Genomic DNA, 10,194 nt, shown 5'->3' with positions numbered 1-10,194 from the left:
GGGCCCGTGAGCTCCTGCCCCTGCTCGCTCAGGAGGGATGGGGAGCCTGGCCCTCAGTCTCCCACAAATACCTGTCACCCCCCGTCCCTTCAGATCTATAATGAGATGATCCGGGACCTGCTGAACCCCGCCCTGGGCTACTTGGAGCTGAGGGAGGACTCCAAGGGGGTGATCCAGGTGGCAGGCATCACCGAGGTCTCCACCATCAATGCCAAAGAGGCGAGTCTAATGCAGCCAGCAGGGCAGGGGGGCAAACAGTGACCCCTGAGGGGCAGGAGGGGCGGAGGGCTGACCAGCCAACCAGCCTGCTCGTGTGCACACAGCCCCTGCCCTCCACAGGCCCCTGCACACACAGAGGCCAGCCCTCCTCCTCCTGGTCCTTTCCCCGGTGTGTGGCAGCGCCCCCACTGGTCCCCAAGAGTGGCCTCCCTCCTGCCCGCCCAGATCATGCAGCTGCTGACGAAGGGGAACCGGCAGAGGACCCAGGAGCCCACGGCCGCCAACCGGGCGTCCTCCCGCTCCCACGCGGTGCTGCAGGTGTCCGTGCGCCAGCGCAGCCGGGTCAAGAACATCCTGCAGGAGGTGCGGCAGGGCCGCCTGTTCATGATCGACCTGGCCGGCTCCGAGCGCGCGTCCCAGGTGAGGGAGCTCCCCGGAGGCTGGGTGGGGGGGGCGCGTGGGGGGCAGGAGGAGGGGGTGCGGCCTCCCAGATGAGGTCAGCTCCCCCAGGACTGGGAAGAATGTTTTTAGGGGGGCGTGGAGGGGGGGCAGAGGGCAAGGATGCCAGCCTCTCAGTTCAGACGAAAGGAAAGGAGAGAAACCCACCCTCCAACACACACACACACACACACACACACACACACACACACACACGTGTACGTCCTGGAGCCTGGGGCGCCCTCTAGGGCCCTGTGCCTATGATTCTCCTGGCTCTGAGCTGCGGCCACCGCCTCCCTCCACCTCATTCTCAGCACAGCACCAGGCTGTGCAGGGGGCCTGCCTGGGGGAGACAGAGGGTGGCTCTCTCAGCCCCGCCCGAGCGAGGAGCCAGCTGTCAGTCCCCCACTCTCACTCAGAGGCCTCCTCCTCTCCCCTCGGAGCATGCCCTCAGGAGGGGGCCAGGGCAAGGCCTGGTTGGTCATCTCGACCTTTCAGAGCCCTGGGGGAGAGGGAGAGGCTCATAACCCAGGATCCCCAGGTGTTGGGGGTGATGCCCGTCCCCTGCCCCGGAAGGCCACAGCTCTCCCCACCCCTGCTCGCCCCCAGACACAGAACCGTGGGCAGCGCATGAAAGAGGGGGCCCACATCAACCGCTCCCTCCTGGCCCTGGGCAACTGCATCAACGCTCTGAGCGACCGGAGCAGCAACAAGTACATCAACTACCGCGACAGCAAGCTCACCCGGCTCCTGAAGGTACCAGCGCCAGCCCGGCCCAGGCGCCGGGCACCAGGGGAGGCTGCCGGGTTTAGCCAGTGACACACAGGGTGCCCAGCCACGGTGGAATTTCACAAAGACAACGAATTGCATTTTTTTAGTATAAGTACATCCCAAATAGGGCATTTGTATTTTATCTGGCGATTCTCACCAAATCCAATCTTCATGCGACGATCCCCATTCCTCACTCCGGCCAAAATCACAGAGCCATCAGCCCTCGGGAAAGGAGGGGCCTGGGCAGCCAGACCTGGAGGAGAGAGGAGGGAGGGCCCCACGGGGAGGGGGAGGGGAAGTCTGGACTGAGGGGGACCATGTGAGGCTCAGCACCAGGACGAGAGAGAGAGAGAGAGAGAGAGAGAGAGAGAGAGAGAGACAGACACACACACACACTGCAGGGGAACCTGGGCAGCCTGGCTGACCACAGGCCTCCTCCCTAACCCTCCTCGCATCTAGGACTCCCTGGGCGGGAACAGCCGCACCGTGATGATCGCCCACATCAGCCCGGCGAGCAGCGCCTTCGAGGAGTCCCGGAACACCCTGACCTACGCCGGCCGGGCCAAGAACATCAAGACCAGGGTGAGGGCCCCACTGAGCCCCTGGACTGATCCCAGACCCCGCCACCCCTCCCGCGCTCCCTGGAACCAGCCACCATCACACTGGCCCCATTCCTTCTCGGAATGTTACCCCCAGGCCCTCTCCCTGCACCTCCAACACATGCATGCTTGCCCCCCCGGCTCCCCTCCTTCCTGTTCAAGGTCTGAGCTCCCCTGGCCCAGCCCCTCCCTCTTCCCCTTTGCATCTTCAGATGCTCATTCAGACGGTTACATTTCAAAGCACCTCATCATAACAGCCACACACGCTGCACCCTTTGCCATTCGTCTCTTATGCATCCCACGTGAGGCCGGAGTCATCAGTCACATTTCACAGTTTAGGAAAATGAGGCCGAAGGAAGGGAGGGGCCTCCCCCGCCGGGCAGTGATGGCACTGAGACTGTCCCCGCTGTCTAGGAGGGAGTGGATACCATTTTCCAGCCACCGCTCCCTTCCAACCCTCAAGGAACTTAGCGGGGGAGGAGACACGTCCTTGAACCAGTTGATAGCTCAGAATATTATTAACAGCAGGTCAAGGATGCCAACAGGTGGCGGGCTGGTGGGATTCCGCGGAGCTCTTTGGAGACTGTGAGCGGGACTCGGGAAGTTGGGAGGACATCCCAGAAGGGGGAGCAGCAGGAGTAGAGGTTCCCAAAGCAGGAAGGAGATGGTGTCTGGTGGGATGGGGAGAGCTGGATGGCTTCTCAACTATCATAGAATGTTCACGACAAAGCAGCGAGTCTAAAGGCAATCCAGACAGCCCTGCTGGTGGGGCTCAGTGACCTCTGAACTAGGAGGTCACGTTCGATTCCCGGTCAGGGCACATACATGCCCAGGTTGCAGGCTCAGTCCCCAGTAGGGGGCGTGCAGGAGGCAGCGGATCCATGACTCTCATCATTGATGTTTCTCTCTCTCTCCCTCTCCCTTCCTCCCTGAAATCAATGAAAATACTTTTTTTTTTAAATAAAAAAGAAAGAAAAGGGAAATGCAGACAGACAGTGGTGGGCCGTCACCACAGGTGAAGGAACGAGGGCAACCCCCAGGCAGTAGGGAGCCAGTGAAGGCTCAGCAGGGGAAGCAGCATTTTGGGAGCCGGCTCTCTCAGAGGCATGTAGTGTGAGAGGCTGTGGGGTGGGAGGCAAGGCCACTGCTGTCACCCAGAAGCACTGGGGGTCGGGGAGAGAGAGAAAGGAGGACCCGCAGGCCGGCCCTGGCCCCTGGGCTGACTGTACCTGCTCTGCCCCGCCCCGCCCCGCCCTCCCCGCAGGTGAAGCAGAACCTGCTCAGCGTCTCCTACCACATCGCCCAGTACACCAGCATCATCGCCGACCTGCGGGGCGAGATCCAGCGGCTCAAGTGCAAGATTGATGAGCAGGGAGGGCGAGGCCAGGCTCGGGGACGGCTGGAGCGGGGCGACATTCGCCACATCCAAGGTGTGCGTGTGTCGGCGGGGGGGTGGGCTGTCTGTGTTAGTGGGAGCCTGTCTCCCTCAGCCCTTGCAGGCTGTCTCAGATAGCTCTGGGGTCAGACTCTGGCTGGGTAGCCGTGCTAGTCACTCCACCGCTCTGAGCCTTCGCTGTAAAGTGGAATCGTGATCTCTGAAGATTAGGGGGGATCACACGAGTGAGGGACACAGGAGCGTTTAGCTGCGTAGGACCTCACCCTCCACGCCGCAGTGTAGGGCTGCAAGGCTGAGCCCGGCATCACCAGAAGGGGCACAGCCTACATTTTCTTGTAGATTTAAGTTTGCCATGATGGTTTGCCAACTGGTGGCAGTAACGTGTCTAAGGGCCACTTTTTAAAAATTGATTTCAGAGAGGAAGGGAGAGGGAGAAAGAGATAGAGACATCAATGATGAGAGAGAATCATTGATGGGCTGCCTCCTGCACGCCCCCTACTGGGGATTGAGCCCACAACCCAGACATGTGCCCTGACAAGGAATCAAACCCTGACCTCCTAGTTCATAGGTCGATGCTCAGCCACTGAGCCACGCCGGTTGGGCTAAAGGGCACCTTTTAATAGCTGACACAAAGGTGCTGTAAGAGCTAGTGGAAGCCTGGTTCATACAGAGGGGCTGGGGGTCACCTTTGGGCCACAGCCTGAAGACTCAGTGCAGTGCAGGAGGAGGTAGCAATCCAGGAGGTCGTTCTAGAGGCGGTGGCTGGACAGAAAGTGGTTTGGGAAGAAAGGGCGGAGAGGGCCCCAGGGGGGCCTGGACTTGCCTGGCCCGAAGCCTCTCTCCTCACTGAGCTCCCCACACCCATCCATGGGCAGCTGAGGTCCAGCAGCACCGCGGGCAGGAGGAGCAGGCCGACATGGGGCAGCTGCGGGAGCAGCTCATCGGCGCTTTCCAGGAGCAGATGGACGTGCGGCGGCGCCTGCTGGAGCTGGAGAACCACGCCATGGAGGTGCAGATCGACACCTCCCGCCACCTGCTCACCATCGCTGGGTAAGCACCCCACACACGCGCCCCCGGACCCTCCCGTCCCACCCCTGGGCCGGGCACAGCGGGGCTCGGAGCTGTAGCTGCTCACTGTGCCCTGTTCCCCATGGCCCGGATCCACGTCTCCCACCGGGATGGGGCCGCGGCAGCTGGGAGCAGGAGAAGTCACGCAGGGCGCTCAAATGGCGGGAGGAGCAGCGGAAGGAATCCTACACCAAGGACGACAGCGAGAAGGACTCGGACACGGGCGAGGACCCGCCCGACATCGTGGAGCCGCCAGAGGTGGCCGCCGCCCGGGAGAGCATCGCCGCCCTGGTGGGCGAGCAGAAGAAGCTGCGCAAGCAGAAGGTGCCCGGGGTTTGGGGGGCGGGGAGAGCGGGTTCAGAGGGGGAGGGGCAGGGCTGGGGGCGGGGGGAGGGAGACCCTGGGACCTCGCTAAGTTCCTCAGTGACCTCTCTGCCCCTCGAGCTCCTCGCCTGTAAAATGCAGGAGTCACCGTGCAGCCTGGTGGGTGGTGGAGGAGATGAAACAAATGCCCTTCACATACCGAGGATTCCAAAAATGGCAGCGAACATTTACTCAGGGCTCCCCGATGACGGCTCTTTGCCTTCTGTTCTGGAGAACACCCCAACCAGGGGCTTTAAGGGCCCGTGAGCCCTGGGGGCACCAGATGGGCTGCGTGGAGGGGTAGTTTGTGGCCAGAGCAGCCAGAGGTGGCACAGAGGCGCCACAGGGAGCCCCCCCCCCCCAGGGAGTCCGGGGACAGGAGGGGCGAGGGCAGGCGGGGCCAGAGGGGGCGGCCCTTGCCTGCTGCCGGCGCTGACCCCGGCCGCCCCCAGCTGGCCCTGGAGCAGCGCTGCCGGGAGCTGAGCGCGCGGGGCCGCCGCCTGGAGGAGACGCTGCCCGGGCGCATAGGCTCGGAGGAGCAGCGCGAGGTGCTCAGCCTGCTGTGCCGCGTGCACGAGCTCGAGGTGGAGAACACGGCCATGCAGGCGCACGCGCTGCTCCGCGAGGGCGCGCTCCGCCACCGCCGGGAGCCCCTGCGCCGCCTGGAGCAGCACCGCGCCCTCTGCGATGAGATCATCCAGGGCCAGCGGCAGATCATGGACGGTAGGTCCCGCCTCTGAGCCGCGCACGCCCTGTCCGCGGGGCGAAGGGTCCAAAGACACGCCTGAGCCCTGCCCCTCCTCCCTCCGCCGGTAGATTACAACCTGGCCGTCCCCCAGCACCTGGAGGAGCTCTATGAGGTGTACCTGCGGGAGCTGGAGGAGGGCAGCCTGGAGCGGGCCACCATCATGGACCGCGTGGCCTCCAGGGCCCTGCAGGTGGGCGCCTGGCATGTTCTGGGGGAGGGGCCGATGCCCAAGGCAATGGCGGGGGACCAGGCTGGCTGACACCCCAGGAAGCTGCCCGCCCAAAGCCTTGCCACTGGGGATGCCCAACAGCCACAGCTTTCCCTGGGGACCCAGAGCACTGCCCTCGGGGGCTCCCAGCCAGCATTCCAGCCCTGGTCTTCTGTGCTGTTGTCTGGTCCAAGGCCACGTCTTCTGACTGTCCATCCTGCCCCCTCCCCAGGACAGCTCCTTGCCCAAAATTGTCCCAGCAGGAACCATGCTGACCCCCGAGGCTGACCTGGAGAGCGTGAAGACGCTGAGCTCTGAAGCCCAGCGCCTGCAGCACAGCATCCTCCCTCCCCTCAGCACGGAGAGGTGAGCCCGGGGACACGTCCCAGCGGCCCTGCCTGCCGGCCACCGCGGGATGCCCGCCCAGAGCGGGGCTGCTTCGGGGAGATGGGACAGGAGTCACCGGGAGGAGGTGGCGCAGGTCTGGAGCGAGGGCTCCCGGGTTCTCTCTCCCTTCACGCAAACAGCTCTCCCCTGGCACGGGGGTGGGCCCTCTGTGGGACCAGCTTGGTCATCAGATGCCCACCCTCTTCTGCCAACCTCAGTGAAGCCAACCACGTGTTCAAGACCAGTCCCCGGGCCTGGCAGGTGAAAAGCTCCTCTGTGCCCACCCCACCCCCCATCCAGATCGGCCACCTGGTGACCCAGGAGGTGAGCACCGAGCACCGAGCGCCCGCGGCCCCACGGGCCCCTCCGCTGAGGGTGGGGCTGAGGATGGGGCACAAGGGCTGACGCCCAGCGGTCGGGATGGAGCCTTCCCAAAACGGCCACCACCCCTGAGGCCCCGCTGTCTCTGCTGAGTGGGGTGTAGGGTCTCTGCTGGGTTCAACGCCTTTGTCCTCCCGACCACCTTGTCCGCAGGCCCCCACTCAGGACAGCCTGGTCAGCCTGAGCAGCCGCATCAACTCCTCCCCTGACAGCAGCGAGAACCTGTCGGAGATCCCCTTGTCCCACAAAGGTGTGCCCCCCGCTGAGCTGGCATCACCTCCACTGCTCAGCTCGCCCAGCTGAGCGCCCTGGCCCGCCCTCTGCTCTGCTGAAGCTGCTGCCCAGTCTAGGAAGGAGGCACCAGTGCCCCAGAGCTGTGGTCAGCCCACAGCTCATCACGAGCCGAGCCACATGCGGCTCTTTGGCCCCTTGAGTGTGGGGCTTCCACAAAATACCGCCACACTCAAGGGGCCAAAGAGCCACATGTGGCTCTCGAGCTGCGGTTTGCCGAGCCGCAGTTTGCCAATCACTGCCCCAGAGGGTTACCCGCCAAGGACACACAGGGCCGGGGGCACAGTGAGAAGTCAGAACGGGGAACATATGGCCCTTGGGATCATGGCCCCCCTCCCACTCAGTGATAACTGCAGGTACAGATGGGATCCGTGCCCCTTGCCATAGGCTAAGCCCATTGTCTCAGTTAATGCTCGCAATCACCCTGTGGGGTTCGTTTACCACCTCCAGTTTACAGATGAAAGCCAGGCTCAGAAATGTGCCCCAGGCTTCTTAAATGGCAAGCAAGTGGGGGTGCTGGGAGTGAAACCCAGACATTCTGGCTCCTGCCCAGGCTGGGGGCGGGCGGGGTGTTGGAGGTGCAGGAGGGAGAGGAATACGAGGCCTTGATCCCGGGTGGGCGCTCCCACTGTCCCGCTGCAGAGAGAAAGGAGATTCTGACGGGCACCAAGTGCATCTCCGTGAAGGCTGCCCGGAGGCGCTCCAGGGCCCTGGGAACCGAGGGGCGCCACCTGCTGGCACCGGCCATGGAGCGCAGCACCCTGTCCCTGCACTCGCTGAGCGAGGCGGACGATTCTTGGTCACCGGGCCCCCTGGCCTGCAAGCGGCCTCCCAGCCCCACGCTGCAGCACGCTGCCAGCGAGGACAACCTGTCCAGCAGCACGGGCGAGGCCCCACCCCAGGTGGTCGGGCATCGAGGCGAAGGCCCTGGGCCCTGGCTGCGGGGCCAGAAGAAAGGCCTGGGCAAGAAACAGGAGGAGTCGCTGGAGGCAAAGAGGAGGAAGCGGAGGTCCCGGTCTTTTGAGGTCACCGGGCAAAGGGTGAGGCCAGGAGTGGGGTGTCTGGGCCCCTTCCTTGTGGGTGGGGGCCTGAGGGCTGGGTTCCTCCAGAGGCTCGGAGCATCTGCACTGCCCTCCAGGCCTCTGTCCCCAGGCTGGCCCATAGCTGGGGGCAGATCCCTGTAGCACAGAGGTTCTCAACCTGTGGGTCGTGACCCCTTTGGCGGTCGAACGACCCTTTCACAGGGGTCGCCTAAGACCATCCTGCATATCAGATATTTACATGACGATTCATAACAGTAGCAACATTACAGTTATGAAGTAGCAACAAAAATAATTTTATGGTTGGGTCACAACATGAGGAACTGTATTTAAAGGGCCAGAAGGTTGAGAACCACGGCACATCCCCACAGCTCAGGCCTTACTGTTCTCCCACCAACACAGCTCTCCTGCCCCAAGACACACCTCCTGGGGCCCCGCCCCCTGGAGAGCATCTCAGACCACAGGATGCCAGTGTGCGGGCACCCAGCCCCTGGTATCCGGCATCTGGGAAAGGTCACGCTGCCTTTGTCCAAGGTCAAACTCCCTCCAAGGCAGAACACAGGTCGGTACCAGCGAGAAGGGCTGGGGAAGGGGAGCCCTTGGCCTGCCCAGAGAGGAGGCATGTTGAGCTGTCTGCCTCCATGGAAGACCACCGGGTGATGAGAGAGGGGGGAGGGGGACGCATTCCTAAACCCTGCTTCTGGCCCTTCCCCTGTTTCAGGCCCCGGGGTTTCCTCCCCACTCGTTGCTCCCTCCAATCCAGCTGGTGTTTCCCGACGGGCTACCCGTGGGCCCCACCTGCCCCACGGCACAAGCACCCATGGCAAAGACGGACGCTTCCGGCATAACTGAGGGGCCCTGTCTGGACCCGGCCCTCCTGCCCCAAAGACTGAATGGGGTGTAGTGGGAAATGGGAGGTGGAGGCTGGGCAGGTGGGGGTGACCTGGAGGCAGGAGCTCAGGATCTCAGAAGGCTGGGGCTCCCGAGACCCAGGAATTAGGAGGGTGTCCGCCCAACCCTTCCATGTGTGCAGTGCCACCGGGGAGGGAGGTGAGCCCAGGAGGCAGGCCAGGATGACGGCTCCATGGCCTCCCAGCCTTGGACGGAACCCTGATGCCAAAACTCTGCACAGACCTGTGGCCAGACTCGGCCTGGGAAGTGGGGGGAGGGAGTTGTTAGGGGGACAGGGCTCCTGGGCCCACACCTGGGGCAAGGGCCTCCTGGCTGGTGGGAAGGGCCAGCAGAGGGTTCTCATACGATGGGGGGAGGGAGGGAATGTGGTTTCCTTACTTGGCAGTGGCTTCCTTTTTAACAGTAAAACCCCATTTGGGTCTTGACAGTTGTGTTGGAAACTAGACCTTGTCGGAAACTGGGTGGCCACGGCTGATCTCCCCTGTCCCTCCCTGCCCCACGCCCCATCTCACCCTGGCTGGGGGCATGGCACCAACCTACAAACCTGGGGAAAGGGGGGCTTCTGTAGTCCCTGAGGCCCCTCCCAGGGGTCATGCCCCATCACACCTGCCCAGGCTTCCTCCCAGGAGAGGCCCAGACCACAGAAAGCCTCACAACCTAAATGAAATGGTTACCCCGGGAAGTCCGGGCTCAGAAATTGCCGAGCTAAAGCCCTCAGCTTCAAGTTGTGAAAACTGGGAATGGATTCGCCCCTGTTCCCAGGTGACCCAGAGCCCTGACTATTCAGACGCTCTTATCTGCCCTGTTCCATGTGGGGGTGGGGAGCCTGGGAAAAGCTAACGAAACACAGGGCACCCCCTTTCTTGGGCTGATTTTTCCCAGGGTCTGGGTGGTTCAATCATCCCTCGCTTCTCTGAGCATCTGTTTATTCAACCAAAAGTATCAAGTCAGTTGTGGAATCAACTGCTGAAACCAGGCATCTGGTCTACCACTCCTCACCTGGGCTCCATCCGACGTCACCAGCACCTGGTTATTCAGGGGGGGGGGCAGTGTCAGCACCACCCCTTGCAACGCCCCTGCCAGTCCCTCCAGCCATCGATGCCAGGCCTTTATTTCCCAGCCCCGAAGCGCCTGGGACGCCAGGTTCCCGGTCCCCGCCCCTTGGCTACTGGGGGGTCCGGATGAGGGTGTGGTAGACGGGCTTGACGATGAGGTGGAGGTGCAGCGCGTTCTCCACCAGGTACTCGGAGTTGCGCCGCTGCAGGTCCGCGTGCGCCAGGAAGTCGCCCGCCTCCTCGCTGCTCTGGTGGAAGCTGTAGGCGTGGCGCACCAGCAGGCGGCCGTGCAGGCGCGCCCCCACCAGCACCGTCTTC

General features: G+C 63.2%; 2 protein-coding genes across 3 annotated transcripts in view; one reads left to right on the top strand and one right to left on the bottom strand.

Annotated features, from left to right (window-relative positions):
- Positions 1-9,248, top strand: part of KIF19 (kinesin family member 19) — a 20,332-nt gene extending 11,084 nt beyond the window's left edge. For both annotated transcript variants that reach the window (XM_014536083.1, XM_005861787.2), the window contains 15 exons: positions 94-219; positions 445-639; positions 1,267-1,413; positions 1,888-2,010; positions 3,292-3,457; positions 4,299-4,473; positions 4,617-4,815; positions 5,307-5,577; positions 5,671-5,792; positions 6,043-6,176; positions 6,416-6,521; positions 6,732-6,828; positions 7,512-7,909; positions 8,312-8,471; positions 8,631-9,248. In XM_014536083.1, the coding sequence (XP_014391569.1) occupies positions 94-219; positions 445-639; positions 1,267-1,413; positions 1,888-2,010; positions 3,292-3,457; positions 4,299-4,473; positions 4,617-4,815; positions 5,307-5,577; positions 5,671-5,792; positions 6,043-6,176; positions 6,416-6,521; positions 6,732-6,828; positions 7,512-7,909; positions 8,312-8,471; positions 8,631-8,761 (2,550 nt within the window). In that variant the 3' untranslated portion in view covers positions 8,762-9,248. The remainder of the gene's footprint in view (positions 1-93; positions 220-444; positions 640-1,266; positions 1,414-1,887; positions 2,011-3,291; positions 3,458-4,298; positions 4,474-4,616; positions 4,816-5,306; positions 5,578-5,670; positions 5,793-6,042; positions 6,177-6,415; positions 6,522-6,731; positions 6,829-7,511; positions 7,910-8,311; positions 8,472-8,630) is intronic.
- A 485-nt stretch (positions 9,249-9,733) lies between these two features.
- BTBD17 (BTB (POZ) domain containing 17) overlaps positions 9,734-10,194 on the bottom strand; it is a 4,555-nt gene continuing 4,094 nt past the window's right edge. The window contains exon 4 of the mRNA XM_005861950.2: positions 9,734-10,190. Within this exon, the coding sequence (XP_005862012.1) occupies positions 9,987-10,190 (204 nt within the window). The 3' untranslated portion in view covers positions 9,734-9,986. The remainder of the gene's footprint in view (positions 10,191-10,194) is intronic.

The sequence above is a fragment of the Myotis brandtii genome, unplaced genomic scaffold (genome assembly GCF_000412655.1).
Source record: "Myotis brandtii unplaced genomic scaffold, ASM41265v1 scaffold157, whole genome shotgun sequence".
NCBI lineage: Eukaryota > Metazoa > Chordata > Mammalia > Chiroptera > Vespertilionidae > Myotis > Myotis brandtii.
Note: the sequence above shows the minus strand (reverse complement) of the source record. Positions and strands in the feature narration are given on the sequence as shown.